The sequence below is a fragment of the Dermacentor silvarum genome, chromosome 1 (assembly GCF_013339745.2).
Source record: "Dermacentor silvarum isolate Dsil-2018 chromosome 1, BIME_Dsil_1.4, whole genome shotgun sequence".
Lineage (NCBI taxonomy): Eukaryota > Metazoa > Arthropoda > Arachnida > Ixodida > Ixodidae > Dermacentor > Dermacentor silvarum.
This window is the reverse complement of record NC_051154.1, coordinates 140,454,057-140,476,186: the sequence shown is the minus strand read 5'-3', so window position 1 is coordinate 140,476,186 and position 22,130 is coordinate 140,454,057. Positions and strand designations below refer to the sequence as shown.

Genomic DNA, 22,130 nt, shown 5'->3' with positions numbered 1-22,130 from the left:
CTTGAGGCCGCGGGCCCGGGCCCGACTCGGGCTTGAAGCCACGGGCCCGGGCCAAACTCGGGCCCGCTCATTGAAGGGCCTAAGTAGGCCTTCGAGCACACGCGCCCGTTATGTATTGCATGGTTCAATGCATTCTGTGCCAAGCTGATGTGACACGTGCAAGATGACTGTCATCATCATCATCAGCCTATATTTATGTCCACTGCAGGACGAAGGCCTCTCCCAGCGAACTCCAATTAACCCTGTCTTGTGCTAGCTGATTCCAATTTGCGCCTGCGAATTTCTTAACTAGCTGAGCCTGGCTAAGTCTAGCTAAGAATGGTGGGGACTACTTAAACTTAATCAGTCATCGATAGGCAATTAATAGCCAATCAATAGCTAGTCAATAATCGATCAATAATCAATAAATTCCCGAAAATGCTGCGGAAGACTTGGTAGTGCTTCATCATCATCATAATCATCAGCCTATATTTTATGTCCACTGCAGGACGAAGGCCTCTCCCTGCGATCTCCAATTACCCCTTTCTTGCGCTAACGTATTCCAGCTTGCGCCTGCAAATTTCCTAACTTCATCATCCCGGGAATCTGGTTTTCTGCTGACCTCGACTGCGCTTAGCCTAGCCTAGTGCTTAGCCTAGCCCAAATACGTGGCCAATACCTTGCGACAGCCAATCGATAGCCAATCAATAGCTAATCGATAATCAATCAATAATAAATAAATTCTGGGAAATGCTGGGGATGACTTGGTAGTGCTTGGCCTAGCCCAAAAGCCCGGACTAGCTACGTGCCCATCAGCTCCGCTATCTCTTTAGCATTGCGCCGCCAGTGCAAGCTACGCTAATTTTTTTTCTTTTCCGCAAAAACGAACATTGGTTCCGCGTAAGGAAAAATAAATTATACAAAGAGCCACTCCTCAAACCATTACCATGTTACCGCTTTTGCGATTGCACTATTACCAGTGTCGATGCTATTGCATTATTTTAGCGCTAAGGCCAGTGACCCTTGTGCTTCAATGCATAAAACAGCGTTTTCCTCAAAAAGGTAACTGGAACGCCCATGCATTTCGTCAGACAATTATAAATTATACATAGAACCACTCCTCAAACCATTTCCATGTTACCGCTTTTGCGATTGCAGTATTACCAGTGTCGATACTATTGCATTATTTTAGCGCTAAGGCCAGTTACCCTTGTGCTTCAATGCATAAAACAGCGTTTTCCTCAAAAAGGTAACTGGAACGCCCATGCATTTCGTCAGACACTTATAAATTATACAAAGAACCACTCCTCAAACCATTTTCATGTTACCGCTTTTGCGATTGCACTATTACCAGTGTCGATACTATTGCATTATTTTAGCGCTAAGGCCAGTGACCCTTGTGTTGCAATGCATAAAACAGCGTTTTCCTCAAAAAGGTAACTGGAACGCCCATGCATTTCGTCAGACACTTATAAATTATACATAGAACCACTCCTCAAACCATTTCCATGTTACCGCTTTTGCGATTGCAGTATTACCAGTGTCGATACTATTGCATTATTTTAGCGCTAAGGCCAGTTACCCTTGTGCTTCAATGCATAAAACAGCGTTTTCCTCAAAAAGGTAACTGGAACGCCCATGCATTTCGTCAGACACTTATAAATTATACATAGAACCACTCCTCAAACCATTTCCATGTTACCGCTTTTGCGATTGCAGTATTACCAGTGTCGATACTATTGCATTATTTTAGCGCTAAGGCCAGTTACCCTTGTGCTTCAATGCATAAAACAGCGTTTTCCTCAAAAAGGTAACTGGAACGCCCATGCATTTCGTCAGACACTTATAAATTATACATAGAACCACTCCTCAAACCATTTCCATGTTACCGCTTTTGCGATTGCACTATTACCAGTGTCGATGCTATTGCATTATTTTAGCGCTAAGGCCAGTGACCCTTGTGTTGCAATGCATAAAACAGCGTTTTCCTCAAAAAGGTAACTGGAACGCCCATGCATTTCGTCAGACACTTATAAATTATACATAGAACCACTCCTCAAACCATTTCCATGTTACCGCTTTTGCGATTGCACTATTACCAGTGTCGATGCTATTGCATTATTTTAGCGCTAAGGCCAGTGACCCTTGTGTTGCAATGCATAAAACAGCGTTTTCCTCAAAAAGGTAACTGGAACGCCCATGCATTTCGTCAGACACTTATAAATTATACATAGAACCACTCCTCAAACCATTTCCATGTTACCGCTTTTGCGATTGCACTATTACCAGTGTCGATGCTATTGCATTATTTTAGCGCTAAGGCCAGTGACCCTTGTGTTGCAATGCATAAAACAGCGTTTTCCTCAAAAAGGTAACTGGAACGCCCATGCATTTCGTCAGACACTTATAAATTATACATAGAACCACTCCTCAAACCATTTCCATGTTACCGCTTTTGCGATTGCACTATTACCAGTGTCGATGCTATTGCATTATTTTAGCGCTAAGGCCAGTGACCCTTGTGTTGCAATGCATAAAACAGCGTTTTCCTCAAAAAGGTAACTGGAACGCCCATGCATTTCGTCAGACACTTATAAATTATACATAGAACCACTCCTCAAACCATTTCCATGTTACCGCTTTTGCGATTGCAGTATTACCAGTGTCGATACTATTGCATTATTTTAGCGCTAAGGCCAGTTACCCTTGTGTTGCAATGCATAAAACAGCGTTTTCCTCAAAAAGGTAACTGGAACGCCCATGCATTTCGTCAGACACTTATAAATTATACATAGAACCACTCCTCAAACCATTTCCATGTTACCGCTTTTGCGATTGCACTATTACCAGTGTCGATGCTATTGCATTATTTTAGCGCTAAGGCCAGTGACCCTTGTGTTGCAATGCATAAAACAGCGTTTTCCTCAAAAAGGTAACTGGAACGCCCATGCATTTCGTCAGACACTTATAAATTATACATAGAACCACTCCTCAAACCATTTCCATGTTACCGCTTTTGCGATTGCACTATTACCAGTGTCGATGCTATTGCATTATTTTAGCGCTAAGGCCAGTGACCCTTGTGTTGCAATGCATAAAACAGCGTTTTCCTCAAAAAGGTAACTGGAACGCCCATGCATTTCGTCAGACACTTATAAATTATACATAGAACCACTCCTCAAACCATTTCCATGTTACCGCTTTTGCGATTGCACTATTACCAGTGTCGATGCTATTGCATTATTTTAGCGCTAAGGCCAGTGACCCTTGTGTTGCAATGCATAAAACAGCGTTTTCCTCAAAAAGGTAACTGGAACGCCCATGCATTTCGTCAGACACTTATAAATTATACATAGAACCACTCCTCAAACCATTTCCATGTTACCGCTTTTGCGATTGCACTATTACCAGTGTCGATACTATTGCATTATTTTAGCGCTAAGGCCAGTGACCCTTGTGTTGCAATGCATAAAACAGCGTTTTCCTCAAAAAGGTAACTGGAACGCCCATGCATTTCGTCAGACACTTATAAATTATACATAGAACCACTCCTCAAACCATTTCCATGTTACCGCTTTTGCGATTGCAGTATTACCAGTGTCGATACTATTGCATTATTTTAGCGCTAAGGCCAGTGACCCTTGTGCTTCAATGCATAAAACAGCGTTTTCCTCAAAAAGTTAACTGGAACGCCCATGCATTTCGTCGGACACTTATAAATTATACATAGAACCACTCCTCAAACCATTTCCATGTTACCGCTTTTGCGATTGCAGTATTACCAGTGTCGATACTATTGCATTATTTTAGCGCTAAGGCCAGTTACCCTTGTGCTTCAATGCATAAAACAGCGTTTTCCTCAAAAAGTTAACTGGAACGCCCATGCATTTCGTTGGACACATTGAAAATTAATATCTCGAAACTGGTTCAGTCCTGATAATTCGTTCCAAGTGAATACGCCTTGAGAACTCAGCGGCTATAATTCGTAGATTGAAAGATGCGCAGTAAAATAATTTATTAAAAAGTTAATTAGCGTAATTATGTTAAATATTCAATTAGGCGCTCTGACCATTCATTAGGTCATCCATGTCAGAATTAGCTTGGAACTACTAAAACTACTAGCCTCCTTAGAGCGTCGTCGCATTAATGCGAACACAAGAAATCCTGAGATATGGTCTATTCCATACTTCAGCACACTCTATAAGCATCAGTCGTTAATACATAACCTACCATTCACTTTGAACAAATAAAAAAATGTCGATAATTTCAGTAAGAAAGAACTCAGCTACTACTTTGTTCGCTTGTAATGTATCTGATGTGATTATTATTCCGTCTTTGTGGATGGTTCTGAGTATGTAATGTACATCCTGTTTCGTTTTCTTACGAAATGTTAATCTTGTAAAATTCAGTCTCATGCTATGTTGTATAGCTGGTGTTGCATTGTTTTGTATAGCTAGTATTGTTATTGTAGTGTTGTTTAAAATGCATTCTGTTAAAACTTTTTCCGATTCTGTTAACTCGCCGTGACGGAAATATTTTTTGTCTTTCCGTTCATAGCTATTTCTTCTATGAGGAATACCAGCGAGAGCTGGAAATATATGGGAATTATTGTGCATGTGCGCACACTGTTTGCTGTACTATTGCCTTGCCTGGTCTTTTGGGTCACGTCAAGCTACATATGTAGCTTTTAGTCCAAAATGACCGTCCAGAATGTAAACTAAAGAATAAATTGATTTGATCTGATTGATTTCGTTGGACACTTTGAAAATTAATATCTCGAAACTGGTTCAGTCCTGAGAATTCGTTCCAAGTGCATATGCCTTGCGAACTCGGCGGCGATAATTCGTAGATTGAAAGATGTACCGTAAAATAATTAATTTAAAAGTTAATTAGCGTAATTATGTTGATTCTTCAATTAGGCGTTTTGATTTCTCTTGGAAGTAATGGCCGCCTCATCGAGTAGTTTAGATCAAGGATTATAATTGTGCTATCTGCCACAGGCAATCTTTAAAATTTTGGTTTAGCTAAAATGAAACACCCTGTATATTTCCATGCTAAATGACATCATAGAACGATATCGTACAAATCAAGGTGAGTGCTTGCGCACCAGCGGGAAAATAGCTGCACAGGCAATTGGCCGGATTACTGATGTTTCCGTGGGAAAAACAAAGACTTCGGCCTTTTATTGCTTATATACTGCCGCTGATTAAACCTCGAGAAGGTGAGGCTGACAGATACGGTGCAATCTGTAAGTAAACAATAAAGAATTTTTTTCCTACAGGCCGGGCCTGGTCATGCACACGCGGGCCCTAGCTAAGCTTAGTAATGAACGCCCGGGCTGGTCTCGGTCATGTACGCCCGGGCCCGGGCCGGGCTCGGGCTTTGTATTACGGGCCCGGGCTGAGCTCGGGCCTCGTAAAGCGGGCCCGGGCCGGGTTCGGGCCGAAAAATCAGGCCCGTGCAGTGCTCTAATAAGGGGTCTAACTTGTCCAGCTGGAGACGTTGTGTAACATCGTACTCCATAGAAAAGTGTCACTCTAATACATGTAACACCTTTGTTCCACGGGTTGAAGAGAATAAAGATAGGGTCCGGATAAGTAAAACGGGCCCCCACGGATTCCACGACGTTACGCATCTTGGTGTCGACATCCATAATCCACGCTCCAACGATGCACGTCGATGGCGTCATAACCTGGCGAAGAGAAAGCGGCGACAGGGCTGTTGTGTCTCAAGGTAATTCGGACCATTCTCATCAAGTGCTAGTCAAAAATGCCACATGATGGTCCATCAACATATTCAACAAGGAAGAAGGAGAAGATTGGCAAAGAAGGGCAGGGACGTTAACCAAGTGAAGTGCAGTTGATTACCCTGCACATAGGTAAGGAGATGTAAAGACGATTGACAGATGAAGAACAGAGCGTGCATGACGCACACTGAGCTCCCCTAGCGCAGCAAACTTTGGGTCAGAATAGGAAAAGAATCCGGCGAAAGATATTCTTACATTTTACCGGCCTGGCTCAGCTCGCGTATAGAAAACATTCACGCTCACGAGTTGAGCCGCTCACACGTACCGCCTTTGTCAACAGCTGCCTTGTCACGGTGGGCGTGACTACAGCTAACTGTATGGGTCTGTAGTACATGGAAAACAACCTTTGCTCGCACCTTTCGGTGCCCCAGTAGCGCCACCACGCGAACCAGCCCCATCAGCTTTGGTCACACACGCACTAGCCTGGCAGCGTTCGACGACGATGACGGTACACGTGGAGCTAGACCACAAGACGCGCCAAACGAAGCTGTGAATAGGGATGTGAGGACTTGGGGAAAAACACTTTGGGAATAAAACAGTTTATTTGTCGTTTTTCCCAGGGCATAAAAAGCAGAAAAAGAAACAGTAGGTCCAATTTTATCCAATAAATAGAATGCATTGCAGTAAATTATGCGAAAGTTAAATTAGTGTCATTTTGTGGGTAGAAAAATTCAGGCGACATATTATTTCATCTAGTTTGAGCTTATTCACATTCATCCAGTAAAAAATAGCTTCGAAAGCTTTTCAGACACCTTGCCTAGTCTATCCATGGATGTCTGTGTCTTTATGCAGATAAGAATTCTTCGTTTTTAAACGAATACTGCGAGGAAATCTTCGTTTTATTTTTTTATTCGATAGCTGCCAATCTAGTAATTACGCTATAGAGCCTCAATTGCTTGAGAACACAGGAAATATTTAATTACGTTGTAGCAGGGTATCCAAACGGAGCGGTATGATTTTTTTTTTCACTCCGGAGCGAAACAGAGCGGAAAAGATAACAATTTTTGGTTCAGGTTGACCATCTTTACTGGAGCTTTTCATCCATGCATTGCCTGCACTTTTGACTCAACTATGCCACCTCATTTGTAAATACACATCACCTTCCCGTGATTTTAAAACCAGCAGCACCGTCAGTACGGTTTTCAGCGTATCGCGTCAGGAGGCAGACTATATAGGTGCTGTGTTAACGCAACAGTTTGCATCGCACCCGACGCACGCAGTCACCAGAATGCGATGCATGCAAAGTACCTGAAATAATGGAGCACGTATACTTGTTTGTCCTGAGTATGACTGTGGACAGCAGGCTCTGATCTCTTCATTAGCGCCAATAAACAACAGGAAACGTTCAGATAAAATGTGTTACTGGGCCTTCGACCGCACATATCAATGAAGCAATCCCTCAAGGCCCTTCGAACACAACAGCCTTTCCTCATCACTACTCCTTAGTCCCCTATTTTTCCCCTCTTCCATATCCCCCTGAACAGGTTGTCACGCTGGAGGACCAATCTATATTCATCTTTCACTCCCTCAATAAATCTTCGGATGCCCCCATTCACCATCGTATACAAAGTACAAATGCGTTCGTACATGCGCCTTTGCAGCAACGAGTGAAATTCTAAGTTTTGAGCATGTTATGAAGGTGAGAACAGCCTGTAATAATGATTGCAAATGAACTGTATCGCTTTTTTTCGTACAAGTTCAAGCTTAGTTGTGTCATAATCTCAGCAGGGAGGCCAAACAATCACGACATATTCTAGCACAGGCCTAACTAAGGATTTGTACGCTGTCAGTTTGCAGCCCTTTGTTGCGTGTTTCAACGTTCGTTTTAGATACCCCAGCTAGCGTTGTGCTCGGAACATATCAGATAGATGTGTCTGTGCCATTTAGAATCAGAATTCACCGTGACTCCATCTCCAAGGTAGCTGAATTTACCGATTTGGGCAAGGTTGTGGACGTCAATATATTGTATGAATAATGTAAGGTCTTTTTCGCGTTAGTAGAGGTCATTGTTAGAGAGTTTTAACAACTAATTTTTATTTTTTCGTGAGTTACCTTCAATCGAAAAATGACTAAAACACGTTGATTAGTTGCTCTTGATTGCTGACGTTAGACATGTCAGTGTTAGTGGGCTTATGACAGGCCGACTGGGGCATGTTTTCGCGGAGTGGCTTGCAAAACCCTACAGTCAGTTGTCGCGCTTTAGGTGCTTGTTAGTGCTAACGACCTGTTTGTTATGACAATTTTATGCGTATTCTTGTCTTAATGGGCTTTTATCATGGTCAAATATTTTTGTAAATTCTTGAAATTTCGTCAAAATTGCGAAGACGAACATTCACTGCTCAGAGCAAGGATGTAATCAATGTAGCGGTGAGTGGAGCCGGTATAATGTAAGGATTTTGTTCACCTGAAGGAGTCCATTTTTTTTTTCTCATCATCTACTATTCACGATCAGCTCGGACCTTTGACGAATCGCATAAAGAAAACGAATTGGAATAGAATTGTTACGTCATGGTGACCCACTTTTAAACAGATTGATATCGCTGCGCTCAACGAATTCAGCCCTCTCCCAAAACTTGCATGCAAATATCTCGTAGAAAATCTTTAATTGACAAAGAGCCAGGTTATCGAAAATATTTGTTAGGTGAAATATTCCGCTTCACTTTGGCTATTTTAACCAGGCCACGCAACGCTCTTGCTGGCGTTTTTTAGAGAGAGTGATCCTCTTGTTGGGCCCGAATAGCCTGATCATCCTGATTCTCCAGCTCAAACGTGACTAAAAAGAAAGTTGGTAAGTCAGTAAAGAGTTTATTTTGCTGCCAGTACCTCGACAAGCAGGGCCTTGTCCTCCGATTTTCTCACAACAGCACTCCAGGTGCCGGACGACAAAGCCTCTGTACTCCTGAAATCCACGGGGACCATGGCCACCGTCTCCTTTGTGTAGGTTGTGCGGTTCTCGCCTATACAGGATGGATGTATTGTGCAGTCTTGTTAGGGGGCATTCCAATTTGCCTTATGCCCAAACGCTCACCACATAAAAAAATCATTAAACGTACGTGGGCATTATAGTAGCCTATGTTTACTTCAAACAGCAAAACGACACTATTTTACAGGAAGAAATGTCTCCTTGTTATTTGGGTTACACATAGGCCAATAACGAACCAGTGCCCGCATTCACAAAAGCTTTTACGCCTAGTTAAGTTCATAATGAACAAAAATAATTGAATAGGGATGGTGACCATAATATTAGCGAAGGCCATCAACCAATCAGAAAAAAAGTTATTACGAACAGAAACCTTCGTGAATTCAGAGTCAGGGTCCGAATTTACAAAGCTTTTCGTTCGTAAGTGCTCTTTGTCAATGGCTAGCCACCACCTTCGTTAATAATATGACGGCCGTTAGGACGGGCTAGAATTTCCTCTTGAGAACAATTCTGCCGTATAAGAGCGTTTTGTGAATACAGGTCCAGGAGCTGAATTCAAAAATATTTTCGTTGGTAAGTGCTGCTTGCCATTGGCCGGCCACATTCGCTAATAATATGTCCGACATCACGATAGAATGGCACGCGTTCTTACCAACCGCTCTAGCGTACGCACGTTTTTATAAATATGGGTCCAGGCTTCACGAAGCCGTTTGTAATGCTGAAACAGTTGTTATAAGACGTTCCGGTCAATATGATTAGTAAGCCTATTACTAGCGAAAGCAGCCGGCGAATGGAAAGTAGTTCTTACGCATGAAGAGATTTGCGAATTTGGCCCCAGAACTTGAACCGAATTCACAAAGCTTTTCGTTCTTTGCCATAGGTGAGCAGCATTCGCTAATAATAGGTCCAGCATGAGGATTGGCTAGCATTGTCCTTACGAACAATTTTAACACAATATCTTTTTGTAAATACAAGTTGGCGTTCCTAAGTTTTTTTTTCTTTTTATTGGCCAGCCGTTTTCGCTAATGATATGTCCTGCATCACAATTAGGTGTAATTAGCTCTTGCGAACAATTATAACGCAACATGTTTTTGGGAATACGAGTCCTGTGAAATTGAGTCTTTGGGGGATGATCAAAGTACAAACTAAGAAGCTGGTGTAGCACTTCGATGTTCGTAAGATAGTCCTCTTTTGATGAGATGTAGGAGGGGGTAGAGGGTCAGCTTCACAGTGCAGTTTGAATTCAGCTCCTGATACCGAATTCACAAAGCTCTTCATTCGTAAGAATTATTTGCGATTCGCCAGCCGACTTCGCTAATAATATTCCCGACATCATGATTAGTTGGCCACATCTTTTACGAATAGCTCTAGCGTAAGACCGTTTTTCTGTGAATACGGGCCCTTCTTTTCTTTTAGCTTATTGCTGATTTCGTTTATGCTGTGCTATTTCTTGCGTATAGCTGTAATTTTAGCTATGATTTGTGTTCGCAGGCTCTCTTCGGGTAGCCAACCTTTCCTTTTTGTCACAGTTATTAAACAATAGACAAAGGCGACGGTCACTTTGTCGCGTTTACCGCTATCGTGAAAGTCTATAATCACCAGCCACTGCCTACCAACGCCAGCCAATTAGAAAACGCTCTTGCGAAAAAAATATTCGGGAATACTGGCCCTGTTTTCGAGCACTGCAGTGTGACTCGGAATTAGTTATAGCTTTTTTGCAGCAATTAAAAGTGGAAAATAATGAACTGCATTAGTTTACTTTTGCTTTTGCTGCTCCATCATTACAGCTGTCCTGTTCTAAAAACGGAGTCCGGAAGCTGTAATCACTCTGATGTTAACTGAATACTCTGGCTTGAATTTTTAATCAATCAATCAATTAATCAATCAATCAATTCTTTATTTCCAACAGCATTTGGGGGTCCCTCATGCGAAAAGCGGTTGCAAACCACTTGAAAGTGCCTGAGGACCCACGTACATGACATCACTTTTACAGACCAGATGTGTACAAATGTACACTAGCGTAATACAGTAATAAAGGAAGTTAATACCTTAATACTCAATAATAGATTATGTACAACTTGAAGGTTTCAAATCTGAAACAAAGCTTTGTGGGGCCTTAGTAAGCACTTCAGTCAGGTGCTGACGCTAAGCACAAGTGGCAGATAATGGACAAATTTCTCGCTTGGTGCGAAGCCTTCGAAAATCCAGGAGCTCTCTTTTGCAGGCCACCTGGATTTGCTTTTTTTTTAGTCAATGGATAATATTTTTGTGACCAACTGTACTTGCATTTACCAGCGTCACAGGGCTTTTGCCACAGAAAAAAAAAATCTTTTTATCCACTGGAACAAGGCAAGAGTAGAGGTATAGAAGGATCTTTAATAACGAACATGCTAGATGCTTTCTTTTTCAGCAAGATACAAATGCGAAACTAGCGAGAGCTACAAGCATGAAAAACTAAACAAGTAATCACATTATTAAGCATTACACCAAGGTGTGCGTGTTTTAGTGCATTCGGTAATGCAAGCACAGTTGTCTACTTAGCGACACTAAATAATGCGGCACCTTAATAATGCCAAAGCATTAACATTTACGTTCTACAGTTTATCTGTGTGAGGATTAATTTCTTTTTTTTAATTTTAAAGAGTGGTTACGCTGCAGTTAGTTTAAAGAGGCAAGCAACTAAGTAGACAAGCAGAGCACTTGGGTCGTGAAGAGCAGGAGAAAAAAGGACTATATTTTTAAAAAATTTTATTTATGCGCGTAATGCAGCTTACTTTTCTTCCTTCTTCGACTGACGTACCTTCTATTCCAAAGAAGAGGGACAATGAGTCGGTATCCGGGTTGAAGGCTCTGTTCAAGTTGATCACCATTGTGAAAGACTGCCCCCGCCGAAGCACGGGGGCTGGCTTTTGTGATTTAGTCCGAGCGAATCCTCTCGTGAAGTGGTTCTCCGCATTGTACGTAACGTACATGTCCACGGAGCGCACCCTGACCACTTCGTTTGGGTTTCCGGCTGCATAGAAGTGACGAAAAAAAAAATATGGCATACTCAATGATGGAGTGCTTAAGCAACCTTACTAAGCAACATCAATTTCGTCGCATGTGTTTTTGCTTTGAGTTTCGTCCAGAGCAAAAGAGAAAGAAACATTATATTCGTGCAAATGCGTTTAAAATTGGAAATATTTCAAATTGTTCTTGGTCTGCTAATTGTAGATTACCTTGTTTTTACTAAGTATATCAACTTTCTCCGGAGGTTGTATGATTGATTTCAGCGATAGTTTCACGTTCTTGTGACGTAACATCCAGCATTCTGCACTCTCTATTATTTTTTGACTATGCTTGACTCCAAACATAGTTGGAGTCAGCGCCCGTCCTGTCATTTCTTTCTGTGTCCTCGTCTTGAAAAGGCTGGATTACTTTCGTAAGAAAGAAAAAATAATGCATCACCAACTAGCCCAGCAACGTGTTTTGGAAATGCAATCTCTATGTAGCGATGGATATCTGGAGGTCTGACTAGGCGTCCGCTGTTGTTATTGTCAATGAATCATACAGCCGCGCGTGTAAGCACAACGAGGGATGATGTTTGCCCGCCCACCAATTCTTTTCGTCACGTACGCTCCCGCACGTTTAGTAAGTCGCAGCACACAGAAAGTGTCACCCCAGAAAGTGACAGATAGGAAAACATGGTCCCTAAGTCACTGCTTTGTGTGTAAGAGCTGATTCATGTCCTGGCGTAGCCATAGCCTTATATCGGGGCGTGTTTTCAACTTACTCCTAATATTCCTTTTTTTTTTTTTTTTAGGGGGACGGGGGCAGTGCCTTCATGCTGCTACTAAACCGTTTCTTTTTCTTATGAGAGTGCTCTTATGTGACACACAGACACACAAAAATAAGATCTGGGCCAGTGTTCAAGCAAATTTGTACCAGCGCGAAGAAAACAACACGATAGACGAGGAACACGAAGAAACACATACATCGTACCTCATCTTTCGTCTCGTTTTCTTCGCGCTGGTCAAAATTTGCTTCAAGATCATGAACCACTTAAATCGCACCAGAATCCCGCTCCGGGCCAGTATTTACAAGACTCCCCTTACGTAAGTGCCGTCCTCGATTGGTCATCGTCGCGGCGGTAGCTTTGTTTTCACATCACTATCATGAGTGGAGGGCATTTTGTGACGGAAGTTTTGTATCGGTGGGCCGAGTTCTCTGGTTAACGGCATCCTTTCAAATTTATTACTCACGAGATCCAGTGCCAGCCTGTGGCGGAAACTTTAATTACCAGCAGAGATACGCAGTGCCGGCAGCATGGCCGGCAGTAAACACTTCACTTCACACAATTTCTTCGTAGGTGAGTGACAGGTTATGTACAGCGAGTGACAATGCAGGTGCACATCCATCAGTACGAGTGACACAGCAGTTTCGCTAATTCAGAAGCACGGGAACCTCCCTTAACTGAAATCCACACCGTACTTCGACAATTCCCTTCGACAGTTCATACCAGGTGTTCATTGGCCTAATTGTACCCCGACAAGCGCTAACCCCCTCCCCTCAACTTTTCTAAGTATCGGTGATGCAGTATTCGTAGCACCGACGCTTAGAAAAGATAGTGAAGAACCCACCCCAATTGAATTGATATGGGTCCCGGCTCACGCAGGGAACCCGGGGAACGAGGTGGCCCACCAGTGTGCTCGAGGATTCGTCAGCCGAGCGGTGGGTCCCGTCTCTGACCCAGGGGACCTGGTCAGCAAGCCACTGACCACATACCACGATATTGCCCAATACTACCGCCTCGCAAGACGGACAAAACCCCTACCTCATCCCAAGCTCAACAAGGGACACGAAGTCACCTGGCGCCGACTCCAAACGCTCCTTTCCCAACCCACAAATATACGCAAACTTTTACCCTGACTTGACAGACCCACACTGCTCATTATGTGGGTCCATAGCCTCCTTAAATCATATTCTCTGGGACTGCAGAGAATCCCCCCCCCCCCCCCCACCAGATCTCCTGGCCGCTCCCTCGCCTGAAGCGTGGGAAGCGATACTTATGAACCCGAACCTGGAGGTTCAACTTCGGGCCATCAAAAGAGACGAGGAGGTGGCTGTAAGGCATCACCTGGTAGCCACCCCTCACTAGGCCAAATTAACAAAATAAAGTTGTTTCCTTCTCCTAAGCGTCGGTGATAAAAACATCCGCCAAACGTCTTACAAAGAAAATCGAGATATCTACATTGGCGGTAAAGCAACGGCCATCACACCAACTGTCGATATTTACCAGGAATTCAATCGTACTTACACAGATGATTTCGTCTCAAAGGAAGGCTCAACGGCAGCTTTTATCATGCTTGATATACACGAGGTTATACACAGTAGGTGGCAATTCTTCTCGCCGCTAGGTTTACACGAGGAACCATGAAAGTAGGTGATTATTACGGACTCCCAATCAGCCCTTCTAGGACCTCAATTTTTTTACAATAATTAAGCACGAACGTTACATATAGGTAACTCTGCACTAAACACAGATATCTCAGCTCTATAAACTACATCTGTTAATGCACCTGACGCGGAAAAAAATTATATTTGAATTTACAGCTTACGCGGTACGGTTACAATGTTTACGAGGGTTTTGTAAAAGTTCTACTCACAAATTAGTGGTACATTTCAGAGCAGTGTATAATGCACCAATTTTGTCAGCTACAGACTTGTTATTACGTACAGTTTAAAGAAGTGGGATATCGTTTTTTTATTGATGAGTTAGAAAGTTGTAAACTAGATACTTGAGTTTTTATAAATATTGCAATTTTCAAGAATTTTTGTATAAAAATTGAAGACCTAAATAAAATTTTTGCGTTTACAGTCATCAGACTTTTACTTCTTGTAAATGGAACAAATCTCATCAAGACCGGTGCGCTGGTTGCTCAGAAACATTATTTCTCTTTTCCCATGTGTTCAGATAGGAGCTAAAGCTTCCTCTTAACGTTCCCGATCACCCTGGGCATTCGACTCTTTCAAAGCTTCTTGACCCATGTACGTCGAAACCGGCACAGCGAAAAGCTGTACACTTCTTTAAATGTTTCTTATAGAACACCGGCGTAATTGGCATTTATTAATAGTGCCGCAGTGTCATGAGTGATTCGCACGGCTTAGAACATTCGTACTAGCCGTGGCAGCGCGCTTTAGCCTCTTCAATGGTTTCGTCATTTTAATGAGAAACTTTATTTCCGTGCATCCTCCACTTTGCCGGCAGCTACTGCGGGCTATGTCAACTTCTGAGGGCCCTGCGCTGCCGCGCGCGCTTCCACCAATGACAGTTGATAGCGCAGGCACGTGGCGCGAGGCTCGGTTCCCTGCAACACCGCACGGTGGCGTGCCCTCTGCGCAACTGGTCAACGGTCCACATAAGCCAGATACTTTTGAAGTATTGGCGAGAAGAAAAAAAGCAGGGAATATATCGATGGAGCGGGGGTCGTTACAGGTATAGGGAACTGTACAATACAGAGATAGAGACTATAATGTAAAGTGAAGATAAAGGAGAGATGGACAAAATGCTAGACTGCAATAGATGTGAAACAAACCTGATAACGTCAAACATGCTAATCATGTTTGATCTTCGTTTCAAAGAATATGCCAATAGAAATTATCATACTCATCATAAAAAGTCGCAGTTTCGCCCGAAAGGCGAGGCATCCATTGTGATAGCAAATTATTAGAGAGCTATACAAAGTAAGAATAGCAGTTGTATCGGCTGCATAAACTTGGGCACATTCGCTTACTAACTGAATTAACAAGCATGGTGTCAGCGCGCACAAGCAAACATGAATAGATGACATTTGATGACCGCAGACAACCTATGTCAAAACGCTGGCGTGAGCAAGCATGGCAGCAGCGAGCGAAGGTTTGTGCGGCCCATCGCTTCAACGGAAACTGAGCGGCGAAAGCACAGCCCATACAAAGGTCACAGCCGTGTGGAGATCGCTTTCAAGATACGGTGCGCGCGACAGCCCGAAGCCGCGCTAAGTACAAGTACGCAGTTGCTGGCAGAGTAGAAGCAACACTCCCTCCCTGCCGCGCTGCCTTCCCGCTTTCCTCCTTTCGCGTGGGAGATTGAGTCGCCAGTTCCCCTTGCGCCCGGTCGCAATATACGCATTTGGTGCTGCAGCTAAACGTCGTGCATCCCTCGCGCGCTTTCACTCGCACATACAGCATACGGCGCGCGGCGACGACTTTATACGGAACCTCACGGCGATGGCGACGAAGACGGCGACGCCGACGGCAGAAATCCGCTTGGAGTGTCCTTATAATTGCTATCGGAATAATATTCATACTCGTCATCATAATATCGGAGCACCTCGCCGACGGCACTACTATCGTGCTGCTGCTGCCCCGTGCTCCTCGGTGTCGCAGCACGCTGGCTGCCCGCTGCTGGGTGACGTAAGCAGAATGTCGCCTTGACGGGCGCGACATAACGCTCGCTGCAGCCATCGAGTTTCGGTTTCGCGCCCTCTGATAGCCGAAATTCGTCGTGCAAAAGTTGCGCGAGTAATCGAATCTTGCCAGATTCAAAAGTTGACATGGCTTGTACGGAGAGCTCACTTCAATTTCACAATTGCGATGAGCCTGCTGAAACTAAATGTTCGAAAGTTAATTAATGAATTCTTGTTAATTTGCGAATAATTACCACGTGTCACACATCAACCCCTGGCCGCCGCACTGATGGCCTGCCTTTGAAGGAACCCTACTTTTATTTCAAAACGACAATATTTAAATAGTACTTAAAATCTTTCTAGAAACACGTTGTATAGCATCTGTGTAATCATTAACGATTCTTCGCATAACGTGGATTTCACATGTTGTGTGATCCACATGTTATTTCTTTAACTGTATATCTCAATTTTCCGCAAGGTTTCTCTGCCTAGACGGCTAGGCAGTCATATCTGTATGCGTTCCTAGTTATATCATGTTGTGTGGAAACATTCATTTCGGGCCACATCAACACATCGTGTACTGATAGCAATCCAACGTGCATGTGAACTTAGCGCGCGTTGTGTGCGTTGGCATTTTTATTTTTATTTTTGATGATAAAGTATGAATGAATAAACTTTTATTTCCTTTTTTCAGAAAAGGAAGGGGCCGGGGGGAGAGTCTCAGCACCTTCTGTTGCCAGACATCCGCCTACCAGCCGTGGTAGGCCTCCGCTACCTCCTCAGCCCACCTCAGGACTCGGTCCTACAGGGTGGGATCGGAGCTGCGCCGGGCAGTCTCCCACAGCTCCTCGCTACTAGTTAATGAAATGGCCCATTGAGCAAAAAAGCCGGCGCCTGTAGCAGAGCACCTAAATTCCCATTGGCTGCGACGCCACGTCACGAGCGCGCCTCGACGGAGCAGATACGGCGACGCGACGCCGCGGGGCGAGACGGGTTGTCGTCGGCGAGGCAGTCGCATGACGTGCCCATGCGGGTGCCACCGTCTCGCTCTCGGATGCCGGCGCGCGGTCCGTATCTGTCACCCCCACTGGGCTTAGCTGCTGCGCACGCCTCGGTGGCAGCTGCTGCTTCCTCGGTCTCTCGACGCGCAGGACGTCGGTGGCATGCGGCGTCCTTACTTGCTCAGCAATATCGTCTAAATGATTCCAGTTTACTGCCAACATGCTAACGTAGAAACTAAAAAAAAAAAAATTACCAGCACCAATTTAATCGCAAAACTCGAAATCATTACTCGCAGCTCAAAACTTGAAGGACCGCTCCGTGGCGTTCAATTGGACATTAACGCTTTCGCATTCACAACTCATAAGAAGTTCTTAGGTGTCCTCGGATTTTCTCGTTTCATTGTTTCTCCTTCTTTTCCTGTCAATTTATAACGTGTGTTATATGTATATCTAAGTGATGTATATCTAAGCCGTCTCTCCACTCTAGGGTGATGAAGTCTCCTTTCATATTTGCATCTCAATAAAAAAAATTTGCGCAATACTGAACCGCTTCAGTGGACAGGAGAATACGTGCACGTAACTTTGCAGCGACCATTGCCCTTCATATGACGCCCTTCAGGACATTATATACAGAATATGGTGTCGCGTCTTCAAGCATAAACGACGTCATCTCAACGATACAAGGTTCGCTGCGAATCGAAAGCACAGGGTATATACGCATAAGCGGAGCTCGCAGAACAGGTGCAGGCGAAACAAAGGGGAGAAAATAGTCTGCCTCGACTGCCAACGTCGCCGCAGTGTCGGCGATGGAACAATGGCGGGACACAAATGGCCAGCGCTCGCATGTCTGCACGACGGAGCCCTTGTTCCATGGCCTTGAGCACGATCGGACTCTGCGTTATTTTAATTTTCCTCCTTTCAGTTTGCTGCCAAGTTATAGGCTAAGGAGGAAGGCTGTCTGGCATAAGCTTCTAAGCAACGAGCATCAGTTCGACTAATAAACCTCTAGATCTCGCCGAGCACGATGGCACGTTGCAGTTGATTGGCTGTCGAATAGCCCTATACGCAGATGTTCCTCCCGGCATAGTTTAGTTTTCGTAGGAGCTGCACGGTTATGTGTGTAGCTGTAGCGTTGCATGTATGCTCCCTAGCTTTAGTAGTAATGGGGGCTCATCTAGCATCGTAAAAATATGATAATCCACTCATATTACAATAATATATTCAAGTTATAACGAACGGCGACATTAACGCTATATAACTTCGCGTCCACTCCGTGCAAAAAGTACCGCTTATAGCGTTTACCATCGAGTAACGAATACAATGATTAAATTATTACTCAGAAAAAGCTGAACCGGTATAATGCAACAATTCCTTTCAGTCGATTCTATTACTTTGTTGAACGTCCATTTCACTAGTGGCCGATCCCAGTGATAACTTAAGCGGACCACCGCCGAGAAGGAAATGAATGGGAATAGAATCATTACATTATCTCGGACCTGTTTTCGGACAAAAAAAATATTGGGCCGCTAGTGAAATAAAATACGTAGATTCTGCAAAACAAACGATGCTGTTATTGGCTACTGCCATCGTTAACGATCTGTTAAGTTTGTTCCCGAATGTCAAGAAGTATTTCATACCTGTTATCCAATGGACTCCCTTCAGCGTATGTGTGGCCGACTAAATGTGATGCACAATTTAATCATCAAGGAACACCAAGTATCTATTCTGGATGGCACGCCGTAGTGGGGGGCTCCGGAATAATTTCGACCACCTGGGGTTCTTTAACGTGCACCTAAATCTAAGTACACGGGTGTTTTCGCATTTCGCCTTCCGGAGTTTTGATTGCATTCCTAAACGCTTGTAATGTCACTTGCGCATAGACCCTGAGATGAAAGTTACATTTTCTTGCAGTTGAATTTTCCCTACTTGGGTTATTCGATGCTGTAGCATAACTACGAGCGCATAACATAGGGTGAGCTCCCTTAAAAGAAATATTCCTTTACCATGGCGCACTGCTGGTATAGCGAACACGGCGCCCGTTGTGATTGTTTGAATTTTCCTAAGTGACAATTCTAATGTTTGTCCAATGTCCAGATATAGCAATACCAAATTTTAACAACCAGAATTCCGTGTTCTATAAGCGTCGTTACCAGGCGATTACTCTGTATTACAAGTATGCTTGTTATCAGTGAAATAAACAATTGTAGTGGTCATTCATTTCATGGTGGATTATTCCTAACCTAAATATCAGTGTCCTACCTTTCGCGCACTATTCGAGATCTCGGCACTGTCATGAAAATTTGATGCTGCAAGCACCTTGGCTGAAAGCCAGAGCTTAGATTATGAAGGTCGTTGGACGATTCAGGGCAGTAGTCACTACATAATACCTAGCTTTGTCATAAAATCAGTGACGAAGCGAGAAACTTCACTTTTGTAGGCGGGGAACAGAATTTCACCATGGAGATAGATGTGCAAATCATTTCCTCGGTATGTGAACGCTGTCACTTCGTTGAAAGTGCATAAATTCTAAATCGCGATTTTTTTACAAAACATCCCACAAACTACTGAGCCTTGAGCAATTCGGATGAAACCAAGAAACTGCCTTATTTTGTTTCCTATTGCATTTCGACAGTGAAGTGATTTTTTTTCTCAGAACGGTTGTGACGAGCAGAATTGCTCAAATTTCGTCAAAATGTTTCTTTTTCTTGAAACAAAAACGGATAAGTATAGTTCAATTGCAGAGTAACTCAGTATAATGCCTACTCCAGCTCGAAACTTCTCCGAATGGTAAACGAAACTATCTATTTTATTGATCTTATAGTAAAAGTGTAGCAAAATGTGCGGAGGCGAATCCCTGGTTTAATTATACAGATTTTTGGTTAATCTAAGTAGCTTTCGAAGAAAAGCTGAACCATCGCGCTTTATGCAGTGACATGCGGGAGGAATAATTATCTCAGTGAATAATTATGTTTAGGAATATACGTTGAAGAGAAAGGATTACTTTCAAAATGAGTCATCACATACAAGTAAACATTCAGAAGAATATTAAGACAGAATATTTCCTAAGGTAGCTTCCTTGGCGTGGAAGATAGAAGCGTTGAAAGGGAAGGTGCGTTTCTCTCCACAGAACAATTATAGAGAACGGTGATTGCAACAGAGAACAGTAATTGCGTAAAGTTAACCTCAAGAGCCGCGATCGTCGCTGGACTATTGGCGCAAGTGGTTTACATTCCGAGACCAATCAATTGAAATAGTACATGCCATTCATCATAATTATGCTGACTCATGCACTGTGATACGTCTTCTCTTGAACAAAGCAGTGGCTTAGCGATTCTAAAGCGCATGCGTCTCGATAAACTGCTATCCCACTGATCTAACTACCAAGTCTACTGAGGGGCAATTGTACTTAATGCTACCGCTCTATCCTGTCAGACGAAAAGCACGTCCTTTTCTATTAACCATGAATCTATGCCTCCTCAGGTTCTCAAGGAGCCCGGCTGTGCTCTCGAAGTTTCCCACACAAGACAACATGGAATGCATTAAGCGACGATCGCGTTCTTGCTGGAACAGTTTCTTCTTCAGAAATGAATGTTTCTTCCACGATAATAAATATTCCTTGTGTGAAAATGTTCATCTGATACAGCATATGCCTAGGAGACAACAAGTGAACTAGCAAGCCATGTTATCAGCCAGGCAAACATCGCCAGCCTTTCATTATATTCAGCATATGTACATCTCTTTCTTTCTAGGAAGCAAAGAAAGAAGCTTCAAGGCAGCGCGCTGCATTCTTCCTTCAAGTCTGCTGCCACATATGCGAATCAAATAGGCAAGTCTGAGTTCATAAGCACTTCACCAGGTTAAAGTGTTTCGAAAAAGTTTTGTACCTGGCACTCGACAAACGTTTGAACCCTTTTATTCGCTTGCTTCCTGCCTTTTCCCCTTGATAACTATTTATCTTCTATATAGGATAGTTATGAAGAATGAATAATGTAAATAAGTGACATGAATGAAAAGTTCTGCTGCAGTGTCAGCAACAAACCTCCATATTTAGTGGTTGCATTGCACATGACACCATGTTATGCTTAACTAGTGGATTCGCTTTCTTTTCACAGTCCTGACATTATCAACGCTTTACATTTTAGTAGATTAAGCGATCAGGCAAAGCGACGTAATGGAGCATTTATTCTTCCTCACGTGAAAGCAGTAATAAGGAAACGATATGCTACCAATCTGAATACACAGTAGTGCTTGGCGAAATTCTTTTCGGGAGAATGAACTCATCAATTCCCCTCGGTAGTGTGCGTGCGTGCGTGCGTGCGTGTGTGTGTGTGTGTGTGTGCGTGTGTGTGTGTGTGTGTGTGTGTGTGTGTGTGTGTGTGTGCGTGTGTGTGTGTGTGTGTGTGCGTGTGTGCGTGTGTGCGTGTGTGTGTGTGTGTGTGTGTGTGTGTGCGTGTGTGTGTGTGTGCGTGTGTGTGTGTGCGTGTGTGTGTGTGTGTGTGTGTGTGTGTGTGTGTGTGTGTGTGTGTGTGTGTGTGTATGTGTGTGTGTGTGTGTGTGCGTGTGTGTGTGTGTGTGTGTGTGTGTGTGTGGTGTGTGGTGTGTGTGTGCGTGCGTGCGTGCGTGCGTGCGTGAGTGCGTGTGTATGTTGTGAGCACAGACATCTCCGTGAATGGTTGAACCCGGAGCACCGGTCGGAATTCGTAGTGAAACCATATAAGCAACTTCCTTTTCTTTCTGATGGCAGAAAAGTAAACGACTATCTACGTTCGCTACATAATCTGCACTAATAGATGTTGTGCGTGATGGTACTCAAGAGTACTGAAGCCTGTGTTCTACTTATCGAACTTTTCTAACCGCCCTTTGGTTTAACACAAATAACAAAAAAAGGAGGTAGTCAGTGCCAGCTAGCTGAATTCCTTCGTATACAGCAGTCCTTTCGCCGAAAATGCAGACAACATTTACGAAGCAAAGCACGTCTCAGTAAATGGTGTTCTGAAATT

General features: G+C 43.6%; 1 protein-coding gene and 1 long non-coding RNA gene across 2 annotated transcripts in view; one reads left to right on the top strand and one right to left on the bottom strand.

Annotated features, from left to right (window-relative positions):
* Nucleotides 1-22,130, bottom strand: part of LOC119436144 (annulin) — a 42,232-nt gene that overhangs the window by 18,078 nt on the left and 2,024 nt on the right. Inside the window, exons 2-4 of the mRNA XM_037702906.2 lie at nt 11,506-11,718; nt 8,609-8,742; nt 5,533-5,671 (exon numbers count right to left, since the gene is read on the bottom strand). Coding sequence (XP_037558834.1) covers nt 5,533-5,671; nt 8,609-8,742; nt 11,506-11,718 — 486 coding nt within the window. The remainder of the gene's footprint in view (nt 1-5,532; nt 5,672-8,608; nt 8,743-11,505; nt 11,719-22,130) is intronic.
* Nucleotides 1,049-5,526, top strand: LOC125940054 (uncharacterized). The gene is made up of 3 exons (XR_007463283.1): nt 1,049-1,228; nt 1,416-1,789; nt 3,660-5,526. It is a non-coding gene; the product is annotated as an uncharacterized LOC125940054 (long non-coding RNA).